Source organism: Mastigoproctus giganteus, chromosome 8 (assembly GCF_048544385.1).
Source record: "Mastigoproctus giganteus isolate SK-2022 chromosome 8, ASM4854438v1, whole genome shotgun sequence".
NCBI classification, from domain to species: domain Eukaryota; kingdom Metazoa; phylum Arthropoda; class Arachnida; order Uropygi; family Thelyphonidae; genus Mastigoproctus; species Mastigoproctus giganteus.
Window position 1 is genome coordinate 202,627,358 of NC_143582.1, and position 22,477 is coordinate 202,649,834.

General features: G+C 36.9%; 1 protein-coding gene across 1 annotated transcript in view; it reads right to left on the minus strand.

Moving 5' to 3' along the window:
* The window catches only part of Ndc1 (Nuclear division cycle 1), a 113,242-nt gene extending 91,254 nt beyond the window's left edge, over positions 1-21,988 (minus strand). The window contains exons 1-3 of the mRNA XM_090380447.1: positions 21,802-21,988; positions 7,687-7,807; positions 840-938 (exon numbers count right to left, since the gene is read on the minus strand). Of these exons, the coding sequence (XP_090236573.1) occupies positions 840-938; positions 7,687-7,807; positions 21,802-21,834 (253 nt within the window). The 5' untranslated portion in view covers positions 21,835-21,988. The remainder of the gene's footprint in view (positions 1-839; positions 939-7,686; positions 7,808-21,801) is intronic.
* Positions 21,989-22,477: the final 489 nt, after the last annotated feature.

Consider the following 22,477-nt stretch of genomic DNA (forward strand, 5'->3'; position numbering starts at 1 on the left):
AACTTTTTTTTTTTATATTCGTGATCTGCCATATGAAATAATTTTAATATGTATTAATCCTATTTATGGATAATCTGTGACTTCTGACTGAAGTCACAGATTATCCATGCATTATTATTGTGCATTTTTCTACATAAGGAATTTCCTCTATTATAAATGAATTTAGATCAGGTATTATTTATTGAAAGAATAAAATGTTAAGCCACTTCTGTATTTGTTACTTTTAAGATTTCAAAGAATAGCTTCAAGAAAGAAGACACTGCTAATCCTTTAATCCCTTAATTACCCAAGATACAGTTCCAAAACGTGGTCCTATGATAATCCCTAAGACTACAACCAGGTCCTCATACTGGCTCTGACATATAACTGGCTGCAGGAAACCTTGTCCTTATTTTTAGAGTAACCATAGGGTAACATTCGTTGTTGTTAAATTTGTTGGTGCATCAGCAGCTTAGGCTATAATGCACTGGGTAACATTCATTCAGCTTAATAATCATTCCATGTTTTAGTGTGTGAAATTGGTGCCACAAGAGCAATTCAGACAATGAAGTAGTAGAGAAAGTACTACAAAACATCTGAGAATTATCTATATTTCTTTAATAAATTAAAGACAGATTTCACTCGAACAGGTTGAAGTGCTTAGATTTTCACTATTCTTCATTTTTATTTACCTGCACACCATGACACTAAAAGAGCAACTGAGATCCACATATAAAGCATAACAATAATCCATTACAAAAAAATAGCAGACAATTTTTATATAATGATCTACATCCTGTACTACTTTAAATATACTTAAAATTTTCATTCAAAATCAAATTATCAATATATATTCATACCTGAATAATGATGAATGTGCAAAAGACCAACACAGAAAGTAGAAAGACATATCAGTACTTGATATCCCACTGTTAATGATGAAAATGTAGTCAGGTAACCTTCAAGAAAAATTTTCTTAAATATTTGAATGTTAACATACATAGTTCTATATAACTAATTCCAATGCCTAATAAAAAACACCATTAAAAACCATTACATCTAATGCTAATAGGGCTAACAGAAATTGAGAATGACCAGTTCCACTACAGTATGTATAATGTATTTAGGAAAGATTAAGAAGACAGAAGGGGTGGAGGGGTAATGCTTCTCATCAAAAGCAGCCTGAGCGTGAAAAGAACTTTTGCCGAGTCTAAAGATGTCTTTTTTTTTTTTTTTTTTTTTTTAGGAGCATTAGCAACTAAGGCCATATTGCTCCGGGGATATGCGGTAGTCATTCCCTGACCTTTCTGCATCCTCCATATTTGGTGGTCACGGGCTCGAATCCCGGTCTAATCAAGAAGCGTGCGCTATGCACTGCTGCTCCTGCCCACCTGGCTACGGAGGCACCCTAAAGATGTTTGCCAACGTAGAATCTGTATGGTGTGAATTAGCTGGAAGCAAAGGAATAATGAGAGTGGGAGTAATCTCAGACCAAAAGATTGTGAAGAATATGATGAGTCTTTACATGCATATGAAATGAGCAAGCGAGTGTGAATGTCTTATCGTGGTTAACTTTAATCTGCCCCAGATTGATTGGAATAAGTGGGAGGGAAACTCACCATTGGAAAAAACCTTTCTTAAATAAACTAGATTATTATTATTTGTATCAACATGCCAGAAAAAGTACTAGGGTTGAGATTATTCCTGACCTCATCATTACTAACGAATCAGATGACATCACAGGGCTTAAAGTACAGAACCATTGTTAGGAAGTGATTGAGCAATCGTCAGTTGGAAGATGAAGAATGGTGTGGCAGTAGTTAAAGGTAAAGGCATGGTTAACTTCAGAAGAGGGGACTTTGACAGTTTAAGGGATTATATGGCATCTATGAATTGGGCAAATTGGCAAGGGATGGCAAATACATCAGAATTATGAAATACCTTTAAAACAAAAATCATATACATAAATACATACCATTACGAAAATTTTGCAGGAGGAGGATTCTGAAACGGATGACAGTAGAGCTGGCTGGTCAAATAGAGCAGAAAAAGTTAGTATGGGACAGTTACAAAGCGATGAAAAGTACTGAAGCCTACAACATGCACAAGTTGATCATTAATAGTACCCACAAATAAGGTTAGGAAGGCCAAGAGTGTGTATGAGAAAGCAATGGCTAAAAGAGCAAAGAATGGGAACAAGGAATTTTTCATGTATCTGAATACAATGAAGAAGAAAGTTAATCAGATTGGACCCTTGTGCACCGAGTGTGGGAAGTGTTAGATAACACAGCTGACATTTCAGATGAATTGAACAGGTACTTTGAATCAGTCTTTACTAACAAATGACCCTTCATGCTGAGACAAGGCTGTGCGAGTGAGACCAAGTCGTATGAAATTAGTGATGTCGTAATTGCAGATGACTGTTTATTAGAAAAACTTTTGAGCATAAAGGAAAGTAAGGCTCCCAAAGTTGATGGCAAATACCACATAGTTTTGAGGGAAAGTGCGAGGGAGCATAATGAACCACTGAGCTTAGTTATGAGAACATCTTTGGACTCGTGGGAAGACTACTTTGGATTCGAAAAGTGCCAATGTATTGCCAATACAGGTGACCCCCACTTAACACTGATAATTCGTTCCGGAAAAACAGAGCGCTAAGTGAATCTGCGCTAAGCGAGCTCCGCATTCCCATAAGGTAACATATGTATTTGTAAGTTGCCGTCGGTACCATAGGATATTTCCTAATCAATAATAAATGGCAGTGAAAAGATGCACAAATATCAGTCAAAGTACTTAATATTCAAATATTTGTATATATAAAATATTCTACATTACATACGTATATAATTATGTGGTAACTACTTACGCATCAAAATTAAACTTAAAATTCCCATTAAAATCATGAATTTAATTGATCTAAATTGATTTTAATTGATTTAATTTAATTAATGAATTTAATCATGAAAAATGTGTCAATTTTGGGTTGAACTTTGGCCCTCTTCTAAATAAACTAAAAGGGGTATTAATTTTAAATCCCCGCAGCGTTACCACCCAACAATAAAGTCACCCGATCCTTCGCCGCTTTGAAACCTGGCATGTTTTTTGCTTCTTTCAATATGAAACTTCTTTTAAGCATTCGTTTCCACAAAAGTCCTGCTTCATCTATGTTATAAATTTGTTAAGAAGTATAACACACAATACCCCTCTTCAATAATTTTAACAAGTTCTTTTTTGAAAGTTTCGGCTCCTTGATCTGCACTTGCGGCTTCTCCCTAGATGTTAAATCTATTCAACCAGCCCTTACCAATTTTAAATGGTTCCACATTTTTTTTTTTTTTTTTTTTTTAGGTGAGTTTTCTTCAGATCATCATATTGGCTAATCTCTCTCTCTCTCTCTCTTTTTATAATATTTAACTTAACTGAATTCTGCATTGGACATTTCTTCAATAAAATTAGTTAGTTTTTCCATTTCAATCCTAATAGCCAGCCTAGCCCTAGTTGCTTGCAGTGGAACAGCTATCTTTCCCGCTGCTAAAATTAATTCTTTATTTTTTTATAATTGTTCTTATAGTTAAACTTGCAAGTCCTAAATTATGGCCCACATCTGCTTGTCGTTGACAGGAATCGATTCACTTCAAAACGTCTAATTTAATTTTCAAATTCAGTCTTTTTCTTACATTTATAATCTTCGTACTGCACCCAGACGTTGCTTTTTCATTCTTATCGGCCATTATTAACTCTTTGAAAATGTAACTGCGTTTGTTGCATTAATTACGATACAATGTTCGAGTAAACTGTCCGTTACGCACGATGTCTAATACTGTACTGAGTGGTGACTAGACAAATATTACAAGCAATATACTTGATCATTTTTTAAAATGCTGATCTCGAAACTATGTAACAAGTCACTGTACTGCAATTAAATTAGCATGCGAGAAAATTTCACTGAGCGTGGGAAAATTTCTCAAGTCGGCGTGGGAGACGTTTTAATGTTGTTTTGGTATTCATTTTCAAGCTATCGACTCCATTAAATGAAAGATTTCGTTAAATATGTCAAAAATGCAATCTGTAAAAGAGCGTTATAGTGATCTGTGACAGCATTCTAGTCAGATACGGGTTATAATATAAGAACAGCGTTATAGCGAATCAGTGTAAAGCGAGCCGCGTTATAACGGGGGCCTGCTGTACATGAAGGCAGTTCTAAGAATGAATCTGGCAACTACAGACCACTTAGTGTGACTTCAGTAGTACAATAAATCTTAGAGGCAATGATTAAGAGTGCAATCCAGGGACATTTAGACATATATGGCATTCTGAAGGATCCACATCATGGCTTTGTTAAGGAAAAATCATGTTTAACTAACTTAGTAAGGTATGTTGACACAGTTACTCATGAGCTGGATTTAAGGAAAATTTTGACAGTTTATTTGGATTTTAGCAAGACATTTGACTCGGTCCCTCATGAAACCCTTAGTCATAATTATGAGAGCATTGTTGGACTCAGGGGAGGTCCCCATAGACTGGAGATTTGCAAATGTATCTCCAATTCACAAAAGGGGGATCAAAGGGTGACACGAGTAATTACAGACCTGTTAGTTTAACTTCTGCTCCAGGGAAAATAATGGAGTCACTGGTTAAAAGAAGCATTGCAGAATCATCTAGACAAGACTGCAGTAATAGTTTAGACACAGCATTGGTTTGTTAAGGGGAGGTCTTGTCTGACCAATTTGATTGAATACTATGATGTGGTTACAAAGGAACTGGAGGCAAAAAATAATTTTGATATCACATACTTGGATTTCAGAAAAGCTTTTGATACTGTTGCACATGGAAGACTACTGTACAAATTGGAGCAGTGTGGCATTAAGGGTATGTTGCTACAATGGACAAAAATAATGGGTGAGTGGGAGAAGACAGAGTGGTAATCAGCCCTTGAAGTCCCCAACACCTTGCTATCCAGGCTGCTGCTCAATCAAATAGAAGCAGTGCAAGAATCACTTTCACCACCGCCTGTGGCTAATGTTAGCTATTAGTCTCTGAATCTCTCCAAGCTAGCAGTTTCCCAACAAACTTAACACTGCCTCGATAGCATCAGCAAATATTCTTGCATCCTTTCTATTTAAGCATATCCCATCCATGTAGAAACAGTCTCTCCTGTTAACAAACACAGACTAGCTGAGAAAAATTCTATCCCATGAGCTTTGCACAGTCTTTCCAGGGCCAAATTGATTGACAAGGCTCTCGTCATATCCTTCCTCCTATCATGTCTGAGCAGAATTGCAGATACTTTCAAATTTAACTCTAACTTGCGACTTTTTTTCAACATTGTCCTGTACTTGTTAAGTCCGCAGATTTCCTACTCTTAATATCATTAGTGCCAACGTGTACAATATCATCCTTTGTGCCTGCAAAAGATATCTGCTCTACAACGTCATCAACTTTTTCCCCTGGCAGACACATCCTGTTCCTATTCCATCTATCCTTTTTGCACAATATATTTCTCGTCTCCCTGACAATAGTCACCAACAATAACTAGCTCCTGTGGGACCAGCACATTCTGCTCTGAAGATTGCTGCTGTGTTGCCTGATGCACAAGAGTGAGCTCTAGTGTTGAGTTGGGCAGCTGAGAGCTTTAATGGGTCTCCTATTTTAAATCTTTCAAGGGCATCTACCCTACTCTTCAAATTCTCATAGATACCCATCAGAATGCTAAGTTGGCACCTAATTTCTTCACACTCACTACACCTAGCACATACACAAAGACATTCTCCTTGGCTAGATCATGTCCTGTTCCAGAAAAGTCCGCAAACATTTCACGAGTTGCACATTTTTTTAGGCTGTGATGTGCTGGAGAATCACCCCCTTCGGTTCTCCCCCAGCATTGGGGGAGAACCGAAGGGGGTGATTCTCCAGCCACATGCACAAAGTAGTGGGAGTCCCACAGTACTCCCACTACTTTGTGCATGTTGCTTTGCTGCTTTTGTCTGGGGCATGATTTCCATTTCAAGATGATGTAATAAATTAACAATGAAAATTAATAAGATTAATAAATTTAATTGATTAATTGACTATACCATACTTGACTGTACAATGCTATACTAAGCTAATGCAGCGATAGGTATTTCACTATATAGTTTTCCGTTATACCTTAGCTATCAAGTTCGAGATATACGCTATCAAGTTACGCTATACCGTAATGATCGCAATGTTAAATCCTTAGCTAAATACAAAAGATATATGCCCAAAAAGTGATTAAAACCTTCAAAATACTCGTTTATTACAATTAAAACCCTACTATTCTTCTGTACCACTGGTTATGTGCTACGATATTCCCGCCAAAACTCCGATACAATAAAGGTATGAGTAGCTAGTTGTAACTTGCAAAATCACTAGCTAAATTCAAAAAATAAGCTAACAAACACTATTAAGCCTATTTAATCTATTTGTAAAACACAAATTAATATGTTAACTAATCAAAATACTATAAAATTTCTAAGAAAACTTATCTGTTTGCAGCAGATCCAGATGTCTACGTCTTCACACCTATAGTCTCATTCCCAAAATGAGTTGCTTGATGAGTTTCTATCAAACTTATTATATGTTGACTTTACACTATTTTTTGATGTAGTCTCCTTGTAACCCTCACTTTTTCCAGCTATACTCCAAATTCATGATCACAGTTTTGTAGTTGCCTTCTTGAAGGTCCTGATGAGGTCCAGATGATGAAGTGCGGCTGCTATCACTTCATCATCTGACCCATATTCCTCTTCCTTCTCCATTTCCTTCAAGACAAGTTGGTTTTTAATTTGCAGACTATGAGGAAATCGGTCAGGACTAGTTCTGGTGACTATGGTGATCAGGATAAACAATTCATATCCAGCCTGATGAACTACATCTATGGCAATAGATGTATGAACAAGTGCACTGTCTGATTAAACAAAACACCTTTAGTCAGCTTTCCTGGATCTCTGACTTGATTGCATCTTGTAATTTAGTATATATTTATATAGTAAAAAACTGTCCTTAAAACTGATTGCTGGGATCTGCAGACATGAAATCTCCAATCTCCACAAATGTCCTGTCACCTTGGATTTCTTGATAATTTAACTATCACTATTTTTTATGTTGTTTTATTTTTTTTTCTGCAAATATGCAATTAGTTTGGTATGCTTCACAAATTATCCTTTTTGCTCATGGATGTTTAAAGAAATTCATGAAAATATAAATGAATAAAAATAAAAAACACAAAAACCAGAAAGTGGGAAATATTCAGAAATACATATACTAAAAACCAATGCACTACTGATGCTTCCCCTCCACCACTATACTCAAAGAAAAAGAATGCAGAATGATCAACTGGTATGACAAACATCAAATATATAACTGATGGTCCTGTCCCATACATGACCATAGAAAAGGTGGCAGTTGCAGCGGTTTTCGTCTACTATATATAAAACTGATATAAAACAGAATGTGCACCATATAAAATGGAATGTGGTGGCAGGAAGCCAGTTAACTTTATTATGCTTTAAGCATGAGGATGGTCAGCATACACATTGTGCATGGCATTGCTAGTAACAACAGAAAAGAAATCTCTTTATGTGTTAGTTAAATTCAGTGTGTGGAGTAGAGTGGGGGTGTATACTGTTTATGAATAGCCACAATGATTTAGTAAGAATACATGTATCAAAATGAAAACTTTCTTACCTTGCAAAGTATAAAGAGGAGGCCAAGTGACAATATGAGTAATAAGCACAAATAATTGGCAGCACGAGATTTGGCACAGCAATGTCCACAATATACCGATTACACATCTTGGGATAAACACCTATTAAATTGTCCTTTTATTAACATGATTTATAAAAATACAATAATTTTCACATTATAAATATTACTTTTTTCAATAATTAAAATATAATGCAAGAACAAAGTTTATTACTCAACTTATGCAAGATTAAATTAAAAAATATGAAAAACAGTATGAAAAATCACACAAATCTTAAAAGTAGTTCACAAAATGAGTCAGCAATATGCAGCAGTAGTCTGGTCAAAAAACTCCAACTGAAAAATGCATAACAGGATACATAGCCAGGATGACCAGGTTCCAATTTCCCAAAATGCATGCAATCATACTGGCATGCTTGTGCAAGGTGAGTTAATCCCTGACTTAGGAATAGTAATATTACATAGAAAATATAAATTTAGCAAGTTCATCAACAGGTTTTATATTACATTCAAATAACAAACTATAATACTCATCACACATTGCATCCCTTGCTCCGCTCTCCCAGAGGACAGCTTAGTTTTAGGAGGGGCAAAAGGAAAACAAAGGATTCAATAGACATAACAATGATGTTAACAGAAAGGATGTGAACAAATAATGTATGTATGTCTATAATTTATAGGTTTAGAGAAAGCTTTTGATAAGGTTGGGTTAAATTCCTGAATATACTGGAAAAGATAGGAGTGGACTAGGACAGAAGAATGATTCATAGGCCAAGGTAACACCGAACATGTAGCGATAGGAAAAGGTGTAGAACAGGGGAGTTATCTGTCCCTGACTTTATTTAATATATATATAAAATAATTGGTTAAAGAGACATTTCATAAAGGAAATACAGATGAGAGAGAATTGTATGGGATGAAGATGGGAGGAAGGTTACAGTGCGTGTTAGATTTGCAAATATGGTATCAGTGGCTGATTCTGCTGAAAGTTTACAGAAATTGGTTAATGGTTAATAGGTCAAAGAAAAGTTCATAGATTTGCAGTGAGAATAAATAGAAATTCGTGAAATAATGAGCACTTCAATCTGCTTTAATTTCTTACAAAAGAATTAGATTTATTCTCAGATATTTCATGGTACTTCCAGTACCACTTCTTCGGTGATAGCATCACTAGTAAATTATGACTTCATTTCATTACAATCACTGAAGAAATAGTACAGGAAGTACCATGATCTGAGAATAATCTGATTATACTCCATGCAGGTTGAAGTGCTCATTACATCATCAATTTCCATTTCTTAATATACCTGCACAGAACATTTAAGTGAGAATAAACATTGAGACATCAGAGATTACAAAAGTTGGAAAAGAAAAGTGAGAGTTAAATATTGAAATAGTAGTAATAGTAGTAACAAGGGCAAATGATGCAAGAAAGCAAGCTTATATAGCATCAGCCAAAAAAAACGTTCACCGATCCGTTGAGGATCCATCCTTCCTCAACTTGAATTTATGCCCTCATGTATGTAGTCTCAGTAAGTAGAGGAATACCATTAACATTCAGCTTACTCAATCAATTCAAGGCTTTAAACACCTCAATCAGTGCCTACTCTCAAGATGCTGCAATAAACTTGAGGTGCTTTAAACACCTCAACCGATGCCTACTCTCAAGATGCTGCAATTTGCAGAACTGAAGCCTTTCTAGGTAAGAGCACCCTTTTTGTTCCCTTCACCAATCTGATTCCCCTTCTCTGCACCCATTCCAGCAGATCTACATCCTTGTGTATGCATGTGTCAATGTTAAACTTCAACTGCCATTTCACAGCCCAACGACCCAATTTTCCTAGATCTTGTTTAGCATTTAGCATTAGTAGAGGCATCTGACGCAAGAAAGCAAGCTTATGCAGCATCAGCCAAAAAAAAAAAAAAAAACCGCTTCCACTTCACCCCTCTGTTCATTCGAAATACCTGTCCAGCTGAGCCTTAAACTTATTTAGGCTATCAACTTCCACGACAAGGGATGGAAGTCTGTTCCACGAACCAACCACCCACTGCCTAAAGGCAAATTTCCGCATGTCTATCCTACATCTGTCTTTCCTCAATTTGAATTTATGCCCTCTCAGGTGATTTTTCTGAGCAAGAGGAAGAATCCCATCAGCATTGAGCATGCTCAAACCATTCAAGGCTTTATACACCTCTATCAGATCACCTCGCCGGTGCCTAGTCTCCAGACACTGTAATTTGCAAAACTTAAGCCTTTTTTTGTAAGAGCACCCCTTGGTTCCATTCACTAATCTTGTTGCCTTTCTCTGTACTCGTTCCAGCAGCTCTACATCCTTCTTGAAATGAGGCCTCCAGACCTGTATACAGTACTCTAGGTGTGGTCTGACCATTGCCTTATACAAGGGAATAATCACCTCCTTATCCCTGCTAGAAAAATTCCTATATATCATTGACAATACACCATGAGTTACTCTTGCAGCCCGTCTGCACTGCTCAGAGAACTTCATATCTGCCTGCAAAACCACCCCCAGGTCCCTTTCATTCTCTACCACTGTCAGTGTAGTACCACAGAGTTGATACGTTGCTCTGGGGTTGCTGTTTCCCATATGTAGTACTAAACATTTGTCAATGTTAAACTTCATTTGCCACCTCTCAGTCCATCTGCTCAACCTTTCCGGATCCTGTTGCAGCAGCATAGTGTCAGTAGTGTCCTTGACAACCCTGCCAACCTTCGTATCGTCGGCAAACTTGGACATTAAGCTTGATATACCATCATCAATATCATTTATAAATACAGAAAACAATAATGGACCCAACACTGAACCCTGAGGGACTCCACTGGTAACATTAGTCCATGATGAGCAGTGTCCATTGATTACCACTCTGTCTTCTCCCCCTCGACCACCCCTTTATCCATAGCAGCAATTTGCCTCCAATGCCACACTGCTCCAATTTGTGCAGCAGTCTTCCATGTGCAACATGGAAGACTGCTGCACAAATTGCTATCAAACACCTTTCTAAGATCCACCTTTCTAATATCAAACACCTTTCTAAGATCCAAGTATATAATATCAAAGTTATTCCCTGCATCCAGTTCTTTTGTGACTGCATCATAGTATCCAATCAAATTGGTCAGGCAAGACTTCCCCTTAACAAAACCATGCTGTGTCCGAGCTATAACTGAAGTCTTGTCTAGATGATCCTGCAGTGCTTCTTTAATCAGTGCCTCCATTACTTTTCCTGGAACAGAAGTTAAACTCACAGGTCTATAATTACTTGTGTCAGCCTTTGATCCTCCTTTGTGAATTGGGGTCACATTTGCACATCTCCAGTCTATGGGTACCTCCCCTGAGTCCAAGGAAGCTCTCATAATTATGGCTAAGGGTTTGCTTACTTCCTTTGCTGCCTCCTTTAATATAACTGGATAGATCCCATCCACCCCAGGTGCCTTTCTTGTGTTTATCTTCAACAATTTCACCTCCACTTTACTCTCAGTTATTACAAGATTCTCTAGCTTACTGCCAGAGTTGAATACACCTCTGGCATTCCCCTTGCTGAATAACTCCTCATGTGTGAATGTCAATGCAAAATATTCATTTAGTTTGTTAGCTACCTGAGCAGGATCATCAACAGTTGACCCATCGATATCAAGTGGACCGATCTGATTCATCCCCTTCCTTCTAGAGTTTACATAAGTAAAGAACTCTTTGCTGTTTTTCTTTGCATCCCTTGCCAAAGATTTCTCGTAATCTGCCTTCGCCTGCCTAACCTCCTTTGTAACTTGGTTACAGATCAAACTGTATCTATCATAGGCTTCTGTGTCACGTGTTAATTTGTATGTATCCCATGCATTTTTCTTCTCTGCCATATGTCTCATTAGTTCATCGACATCCATTTGTTTGCAGTAGCTCACTCTGACTGTCATTAACCACCCTGCCAACCTTTGTATCATCTGCAAACTTAGACATTAAGCTTGATATACCTTCATCAATATCATTGATAAATATTGAAAACAGCAGAAGAGAGAATAGAACAGGTGAGTGAGTACAGGTAATTAAGAAGAAAACAACAGTAAAGAAATAATAATAGCAAAGGGTAAAAATACTTCTGAGAAATGAAGGAGAATATGTGGGGGATTAGGAATTTATGTAAGAAAATCTGGTACAGGTGTGGTAACCTCTATTGAGTAAAAACAGCTATTTTGAGTATGGAAGATATCAGAAGATCAGAACGTTTTGAAATGTGGGTAAAGAAAAGATAAAGTGGGTTGATAAAGTGAAAAATCAGATTTTTAGAGAGGCAGCTGAACTGTAGGACTCAAATAATCAGAATGCAGAAGAGAGACCAGATTAGACACATGATGCAAAGTGAAAGGATGTAATGGAGAGAAAAGTTGAAGGGAAGGGACCCAGAGGGAGACTGAAGAAAAGTATGATAGAAGAATTGAAAGGGGATGGTAAATTTGGAAATATGAAAAGGAGGATAGGGAGATATGGAGAAATAGTTGTTGACTGTGTGGGGTGGCCCTTTCTTTTAAAGAACAGCAATACTGATTTCTGAAAATCATACTACTCTTTGAAAAAAGAACGTAATTAAATGAAAGTCTGAAGAAAAAGATGTAATTTTTATATTTTCTATCAAAAATATTATGCTTTAATCGTCTTTAAATGAAATATTTTCTTTTTGTGGGAAATATCCAAAAAAGAAATTAACTATTACAACTATCCAATGGTAGATAACTAAAATTTTGCAATAGTTCATTTCTTGGAGGAAAAAAATGTGAAATTAATATTTGCATGTAGTCTATCATCATAAATATTGACTTTTTTTTGGCAAAAGTTGTGGAAGACAAGATCACTTTGACCAATGGTATGCAAAATAAATATTTGCATATCCTCATGTACACACACACTTTCTCGCTCAAAAATAATGACAAATATAATGGTCGAAATACAGGGTTAGTCAAAATGTTGTTGACAACTGACAGTTCATTTGAAAGTACAGTAACTACATATTTTTCTGTAAAAAAAAAAAAAAAAAAAGCTATCAAATGAAAGCATAAATATCAAAGTTTTAACTGTAACCTTACAGTCCTTCAATATGAGCCCATGTGACCCTTGCAGTGATATGTCCTCGCAATTCTTGCAAAGTGACGGGGGCGGGCACAAATGCCAAATCTTTTACAAAACTCTATAGATAAAAATCTAAAGGAGTGAGGTGATCTTGGTGGCCAATGAAGTAAAGGTTTATCATCATGGGAAGCACAGCCAATCCAGTGACAGGGATAACTGTCATTCAGAAACTTTTGCACCCTCTCCATATGGAAATGTGGTGGAGCCACATTCTGCTACAAAATGAAGTTTACATCTTTTGTCAGCTGTGGCAGCAACCTCTCGATCAGCATGTCATGGGGGTAACTATGCAGTCAGATTGAAGTTGTCTGAGCAGTGCAGACAAGCCACTAGGACAGCCCAAAAGGGTTTTGTCAGTAATATATAGAAATTTTGCTAGCAGGGATAAAGAGATGACTATCCCATTGTTCCATTTTAGGAAGGATATAGATCTGCTGGAACAAGTGCAGCAGAGAAGAATAATGAGACTGTTTAGGGGAACAAAAGAGTAGCCTTACAAAGAAAGGCTTCAGTGTGGAATCTGGTGACTCAGCACTTAAAGGTGATTGGACTGAGGTGTTTAAGGATTTGAACGTGAGCAAGCTCAATGTTAATAGTGTCTCCTCTTGTTCGGACTACATACAAGGGGGGCATAAATTCAAATTGAGGAAGGACAGTTGCAGGAGAGATGTGCAGAAGTTTGCCTTCAGCTAGCGGGTGGTTGATTGTAGGAACAAATTTCCAGCTGTTGTTGTGAAAGCTGGTAGTTTGAATAAATTCAAGGAAGAATTAGGCAAACTATTGGAGGGAAATGGAGAGATCATGTGGAAAGGATTCTTTTTTTTTTTTTTCTTTTTTTTTTGGCTGATGCCTTTTTAAGCTTGATTTCTTGCATCATACACTACTAATAGTAATACTAATTCCAGAACCTGCCCACTTGCAGGCAAACATTAAACATTGGGCTACAAGTTAAAAATGGTCTGGGACATTATCTAGTAAAAGGTTGAAGAGATCTAATTTTCCCTGACCCCCAACTAAATTCTTAAAATAATACTTGTATCCAGCATTTCAGCTGATAGCAGCAAGATTAGTAGACAATATACTCTCCTACTCCAGACTACAATAGGATACTTCTGTAATGGTGATGTGTACCATGTCTATAGAAAGATGTGTTCCCAGGCTGTTTTACAGGATAAAAACCTAGAATACCTTTGACTAGAAATTCTGCACCTCTGCTTGAGATTGAATAACTATAACCCCCAAGTAAAGAAGCCTTTAAGAAATTTCTCCACTCAAGCCAGACCTCCAAACAGATAACAAGCAGTGAAACCAGAGCCATAGACAGATATAAATTTCAGGTTACTGCACGTTTAAGGAAGTCGTTTTAAAAGAAAAATTTCTATTTTTTTATTAACCATTATTTATTTAATCATAAAATACAACAAAAATATAATCAAGATTACTGCTGCCAATGCAGTAATAAAATATTATTTATTATACAAACAAAATGCTTCACAATAATAAATATACATATGCAAGCTACAGGACTGGTCATTAGGCAATGATACAAATTACAAAAAAAAAAAATTTCGAAATAGCTGACACCACACCTGTTTCTCTAATCCTTCAATTTCTTTAAAAGATGTTCATATCAATGGTTTTTGTATGTTCCTTCTCATATGCAAGTAGAACTAATTTAGCAATTCATTGGCAGCACATTAATAGCCTTCACGGTTAATTTATTCTAGTTAACACTGAGAATATGGATTCGCATGTAGCAATATTGCAGTCAAATGTTCTTGAGGGTTTTCAACCCACCTCAAAATTATTTTATTTTGAATTATCCCGAATCTGAACATGACCACAGAAACACGAAATGTTTATAAACAGAATTAAGAACAATGAATGACTAGACTATAACAAAGTTTACAGAACAGGCTACCTGAAACATGCTAGATAAATATCAATTAAAAAGAAACATCGATTCCATTAAAAGAAAAACAACAGGCAAAGATGTTTATGAAACAAAGGCCAATGATACCTGTCTTTTTCAGGTACCACAGGAGTCTGAGCCCCCTCTAATACACCTCCCCCAGGACTACAGCCCTGGGTGAAATGACTGTACTGTCCATAAAAACATTTCAACTTTGCTAGACGCACATATAAAAAGGTATAAGTGGACAGAAAGAAAACTTTAATATCAAGCAATATAAAATACTTTAATTTGATGGTCTACTATTTTCTTTGATAAAGTCATCAATAAAAGTGAAATGGTCAATGTTTCTAAAAATCCATACAAACCATTAAAAATAAAGAAAGAAAATATTAAAATGAAGAATTAAAATTGGTAGAACAGAATGACTACCCCACACCATTTTTTTAACAATGGCTATCTCAAATTTTAACAAATACTGCCTGCAAGATAAAATGTCATGCCCTAGCCAAAAGCAATATACAAATGGAAGCAAAAAATTTCCATTCCTCCTGTGATCTACAGAGTCCCCAATGCAAATACTATGGAATACCTGGAAACAGATGGACAATGAAATATACAACTGTAGTTTTACACCATCAAATATGAATGATTTGAAACAATGACTCATATAGCTTTTGGTAATAATTAGATTACAGAGAGAACCAAAATCTAAAACACTCAATGGCAGTACGAGTTAAAGCATTTAATGATATAAAAGGACATGCTACCACATACTAAAATATATGAGCACTTTTGGATTAACCTTTTGAAATATACAGGGTGTCCCAAATGTCATGCATCAAGAAAGGTAGAAAATAACATTTATGTGTGGTTCAGTTTACGTTCTTATACTAAATTACAACTGATTTTTTAAATATTCAACAATTTAATTTCGAACACTGATTCCAAGGGCACACAACAAATGACCCCTCATCAGTTGTTGTGTGCTTAATAGAACATCTTCATTGAATTTTGCACATTCAGATAAGATTTTCTACTGTAGTTCATCAATTGTTCTTGAACAATCCTAATACAAAACAGATTTCAACTGCTCCAGAGGGAGAAAAGAATGATTGCCAGATTTGATAATCAAGATGACCATTCAACTGACTTATACCTTCCAATTCCTTTACAGCAACACCACTTATTGTGATCACTTCAGGACGCAGCTTAATTGATAACAATAACTAGTGAAACAAGAATACAGCTGTTCTGTGTCTTGTTTATTGTTGCAGAGTGGAAATATGCACAAAAAAAGGTGGAAGTAAACAGAAAGAAAACTTTAGTATCAAGCAGTATAAAATACTTTAATTTGATCACCTACTATTTTCTTTGAGAAAGTCATCAATAAAAGTGAAACTGTCATAATGTTCCTAGAAATCCAAACAAACCACTAAAAATAAAGAAAATATTAAAATAAAGGATGAGAAAGTTGGTAGGGGCAGAGACATCGACAACCATATGAACTGTACACAGCAACAGCAGTAACTAGACATGCAATGTGTCTGAGTTCAAGAACAAATTGGGATGTTACGTAATCACTTCCTCTACACATGCATAAAGGGCAATAAAGCAAAAAAAAAAAAAAAAAAGATAACAAAAACCAAAGTATTGATTATGATAAAAGTAATTTTTTTTCTATTTATTAGTATATGCCTGATCGGGACTTCAGAAAAATGATAACATTACATGAATGATAATATTATTTATGATTACAGTAAGTGGCTTACACCCTATTAGGAAACTTTCCATCAAGGAGAACCATCGGATGGAAGTGAACAGTGTGGCAGTGCACAATCCTAGCCATGGGTTTCGTTAATTCAATATCATCATGGAAAGGAAAATGGAATTTCTGCAACATAGCCATATATGGTTTGCCTGTCACAGCACTCAAAAAATAGGTTGCCAGTAGCTGCCGCTCCAATATCCTTGTTCACACCATTACTCACGAATCATGTTGAATACATGTCATGTCAGACCAAAATGGTGAACAACTATTTGGTCTACTGATATGACCATTAAGATAAAACAAGACCTTGTCACTAAAATATACTGAACAATGTTTATCTTGTGAAAGAAACCATTCACAGAACTGTGAATATGGTCCACATCACCATGATGCTCTTGTATAAAGTCATACAAATGGAATTTATTACTTATTACAGACTGATACAGATGTCAATGATACATCATTAAGACAACTTCCTTAGAGAATTATATGGACACTCCACAATATTATTTTTTTTTTATTATTATTATTATCATTAGCCATATGATGCAAGGAAGCCTGAAGGTTTTGCTGCACCAGCCAAAAAAAAAAAAAAAAAAATTTGTGAGTTACCCTGAGTGAGAGTGAGAGAGAGAGAGAGAGAGAGAAGCAGAATGGAATCACCAAGAAAGAGAAGAATGATGATATCCAGCTCAGGACCCTGGGTGTGCAAAGCCCATACTCAAATCTGGGGTTGTGTCCAAACACAACTATTGCACTTTCAATGGTAGTAACACTTCTTGGTCTACCACTGGGGGAGGCAATGATAGACACAGTTTTCATGAAACTGTCATCTAAGCATACAGGGCTCAGAGTGGACTGGAATATGCTAGAATGCCAGTCAGTTCATTACCTGCATCAGTAATGTCACATATGCACCTAATCGTTAAAATTAAGATTTTTATTAATGAACATTCTGTTTCAGAAAATTTTTCACGTCTACCCCCATTCACTGGGTGTATCAGATTAAATTTCTTTGAACATATATATTATGGCAATTCTTTCCATCTTTTCAAAATTAAACCTGGAACAATGAAGAGGAACAATAAAAAGCACTATATTATTTTTCTCTATGGCGTGCAACTTTTTGGGACTATATTTCATAATTATTGGTGTTCATTTTACCACTGCCAAACACTATATACAGTCAATTGTACAATATGATTCAGTATTAATTAATTATAAGCAAGGCATTTCAGTTTGGGGCTTAACTCCAGATTATGGGTAAACCTTGTCACCACGTAGCGGGCATCTCCAAATTTGGGACAGATTCAAACAAAAGAGGTGCGGGTTTTTTTTAACAGACTTTCATTTTTGGCTAGTGTACAGTGCTGGACCATGGTATTTTTGCACCACAGGCAGAAAGATTTTTTAGTGCCTCCTTTTCTATGGATATATATATTTTTTAATTCATGATTTGTAAAATTTGGCACCCTGGGCAAGGGCCCTGCTAGCCCATGCCTTAATCCGGCACTGCTAGTGAAAATAGGGTAGTTAGTTTACACCAGTAATTCAGGATGGATTCAAGCTAAAGAAGCCACTTCCTGTGGAGGAGTACCCATAATCTGGAGGCAGATGGGCTGAGAAGTGACAACTGAAGTTTAATATTGACAAATGCAAAGTACTACATATGAGTAGCAGTAATCCAAGAGAAACATACCAACTCTGTGGTACTACACTCAGGGAGGTAGAGAATTAAAGACCTGGACATAATTTTGCAGTCACATATCAAGTTCTCTGAGCAGTTCAGACGAACTGCTAGAGGGGGTCATGGAGTTTTGTCAATGATATATAGAAATTTTGCTAGCAGAGACAAGGTGATTATCCTTCTGTATAAAGCAATGGTCACACCACACCTTGAGTACTGTATACAGGTCTGGAGGCCTCATTTTAGGAAGGATGTAGAGTTGCTAGAACAAGTACAGAGAAGTGTAACAAAATTGGTGAGAGGAACAGAGGGGTGTGCTTATAAAGAAAGGCTTAAGTTCTGCAAGTTGCAGCATCTAGATACTGGGCACCTGCAAGGCGATCTGATTGAGGTGTATAAGGCCTTGAATGGTTTGAGCAGGCTCAATGCTGATGGGATACTTCTGCTTGCTCAGACTAAAAACCTGAGGGAGTACAGATTCAAATTGAGAAAAAACAGTTGGAGAATAGATGTGCGGAAGTTTCCCTTTAACCAATGGGTAGTTGATTGCTGGAACAGACTTCCATCTGCTGTTGTGGAAGTTGATAGCTTAAATAAATTTAAGGCTGAACTAGACAAACATTTGGAGTGACAGGATGGGTGAAATGGGAAGGGTTTTTTTTTGCTGATGCTGTATAAGCTTGCTTTCTTGCATCACATGCCTCAACTAATGATAATGCTAATTCTGTACTTAACCAGAACAGCTGCACTGGATAAAGGATTCTTTCCTGATAGGTGTTAATACACTCAAAGCTGTAACATCTCCATAGTAAACATGAAATGAATCAAAAATAACAATCTCACTCTGTCTCTGATGGTAAAGTAAGTGATACATGGTATATTTTAGTTTTTAATTTTATACGCACACAAACAAGGGCAGTTCCAGAATTTTCTAAAAGGAACTAAAGCAGTTTACTGGGAATCATTAAGCTTTAATCATGTAACAGTAAAAATTTTATATATTTTTTAGCCCTGCTGTGATCCCTCCCTTGAACACAAGAAACTAGGGTCCTCATAATTGAGTGGCATAAATTCAAATTGAGGAAAGACAGTTGCAGAATACAAAGGGTACTAGGAAAGTTTTGCAATACAGCTTTGTTTATTTAATTTTTTCAAAGTAATTTCCTCTACATTCAATACACCTCTCCATCCTCCGAAACCAATCTTTAAACCAGTTCTGCCAAGTTTCACTAGGGAGTAAAGCACACTCGTTGTCCCAAGCCCGTAGAAGGTCCTCATCACTGGAAAACCGCCTCCCTTTTAGCTTCATTTTCATATGCGGGAACAGTGCAAAGTCGCAGGGAGCAAGGTCTGGACTGTAGGGAGGGTGCTCGAGAAGTTTCAGTCCTGTCGTGGTCAAATATTCGGTGCAGGCTTTGGCGCGGTGAGCTGCAGCATTATCGTGATGGAGGTACCAGGTGTCCATTCTTGACTTTGGCCGCAGGTTCTTCATAGATCCAATGACTTTAGGCAGGCATTGTTCAGTATACCACTTAGTTGTGACTATCTTCTGCGTGTCCAAAACGACACATTCCACAATTCCACTCGATTTGAAAAATACAGCTATCATTTTCTTCTTTACAGATCGGGATTTTCTGACAATTACGGGTGTGTCGTCATCATCAAAGACCCAAACTTTGTTTTGAGCCTTGGTCGGCAGATCGTAATAGTACAGCCAAGTCTCGTCACCTGTCACGATGTTGTTCACATACCGAGATTGTCCCTTATCAAACTTTTTTAACATCTCCCGGCACCAAGTCACACGTCGTGTCATCTGTTCTTCAGTCAGTTGATGCGGCACCCAGAGAGAACAAAGTTTCTTCACGTGCAAATGATCTTGCAGAATCAAACGAATTGCTGGTGCATTTAGGCCCAAAGTATCCTCTATCTGTTGGTAGGTCACTCGCCTGTTTTCGTCAAGCATTTTCCTCACAGCAGTAACGTTTTCCTCCGTAACTGACGTTCGTGGCCTTCCCGGCCTCTCAGAATCCTCCAGAGTGAAATTTCCCCTTTGGAATTCTCTATACCACCTGAATATCGTTGTACGATGTGGACAATCATCATCTAGTGCAAGAGTCATTTCTTCTAAGCACTGGTCTATGGTTAAACCACGCACGAAATTATACCGCAAAACTGTCCTTATCTCATTTCGTGACCACGATGCCATCGCAAGCACTTTACACTCTCACTACTAATGAATAACTGAGCCCATCGACTTGGCGCGGCGGCTACTATGCACGTATGAACATGTCTCAACATGCAGCAACAAGCAGCTTCCTGTGATTCATTGTTGCATCATATTGCAAAACTTTCCTAGTACCCTTTGTATATGTGCAGAAATTTGCCTTTAGCCAGTGAGTGGTTGATTGCTGGAACAAACTTCCATCTGTTGTGGAAGTTGATGTCTTAAATATATTCAAGGAAGAACAGAGCAAATTTTTGGAGTGAATGGATAAGGTGAAATGGGAATTTTTTTTTTTTTTTTTTTGCTGATTGATGCTGTATAAGCTTGCTTTCTTGCATCATATGTAACTACTAATGCTAATATAACACTTACAGAGTTCTTGTTGATTGTGAGAGAAGAAAAGTACTCTTTGTGACTGTGCTAAGATGGAAAATAACTCAATTTAATAGCATCCAATTAATGCTTTGCATTTCATAAAGTATACTTATTACTTCAACTGAAAATTCTCATTTATTGGTGCCACTCAGTCTGCCAAATTTTGCGCCAGTTACGATGCTGTATAAAACAACGCCCATTTTTATGACAAGTTAAACTACGTAGATAAACAGTCAAACAGGTACATATCTAGAAACACAGTACCACAAATCATACCTCACAATCCACTTTACTTTATTCATTTTCTTTTTGAGCTGATGCACGTATATTTATTGTAATATGGTCAAGTCTGAGCTTTCATTTTCTACACAATTTTCTCGTCTATTCGTGAAGCGTCCAATTATTCATCACCAAGTGAAACACTAAATAAAAATAGGCTAAAATTATTATTTGGGAACCACTTGTCCCCGGCAGTGGGTGTGATCGTAGAACGGAGTGTACTGTCGAGTTCTGTGATTGAGTGATTATTGTGAATGTGTTTTCTTTGTGATTGTTTTGTGGCGTCGAGGGGCTTAGCTTTGGTAGGGTGTTTATCCCCCTCATCCCGCTGTTTTAAAATCGGAAAACGAGTTTCCGATTTTAAAACATCGGCAAGTGGGGGGGTTAAACACCCTAGGCATGTCAACCTAGGAATGCAGGGGGGGGAAGTGAGTGGCCCTTGCCAATCACTGCCTTCTTCCTAACTTTTAGTCAAAGTTTAGAGGGGTACCCAAGATCTGAATTTTTACCGAAAAATTTTTCCGTCAACGATATTTGGCCAATGCCACATAAGGCAACGATTTCTGTGAGTGTGTGTGTGCGCGCACGTGACAGAGAGAGAGTTCCAGTGGAAAACATCAACGACGGAACTAAATACGGTTAAATAGGCTCTATCTAAGCAAGTTAAAGCGGTCTCCACAAGCCAGAAAGTTTTCACCAAACAAATAAACGGCTTACCTCTTTTTTAAACCATGTGTTTAAATAATTCATTGCTAATTCAAAAAACGCATACAGATTCTATTTATGTGAGGCAATCCAAAGTGATAAATAAGTAAAACAAAAACTTTATAACTGATAATCTCAAAAACACCATTAAATATTATTTTTGTTAACCAACAGATAAGAATAAAATTTCAACCATTACCGCCACTCAACGCATGGTCAAACATTAGCTCCACCTGATGTCAATAACTAAAATATATCGGTGTAAAGTAGACTGCTATTTTTTGCCTTGAATACATCATGCATTCGCTATCTAATCTGTGGTATAATCCAGCTCTCTCTCTCTCTCCCCTGTTTTTAAATAGTTGTTATTCGAATATGCGATAGTGGTGTATTACAGTTAGTGGTTATACCCAATGGCAAAACTATCATGCCACTTGCTGCATCATCGCGGAAGGTGGGGGACTACGGTTGATTTTGTCACAGATTAGCAGGACATGTTGGACAGACAACTGGTGTAATCGAAACCCGCTAATAATATTAGATTACGCAAGAGTCTCGATTACACAAGTTGTCTGTCCAACATTATTATTATTTTATTTTTATTTTTAGCCATATGGTGCAGGGAAGCATGAGGCTTATGCTGCACCGGCCAAAAAAAAAAAAAAAAAAATTCCCTATTACCTTGAAA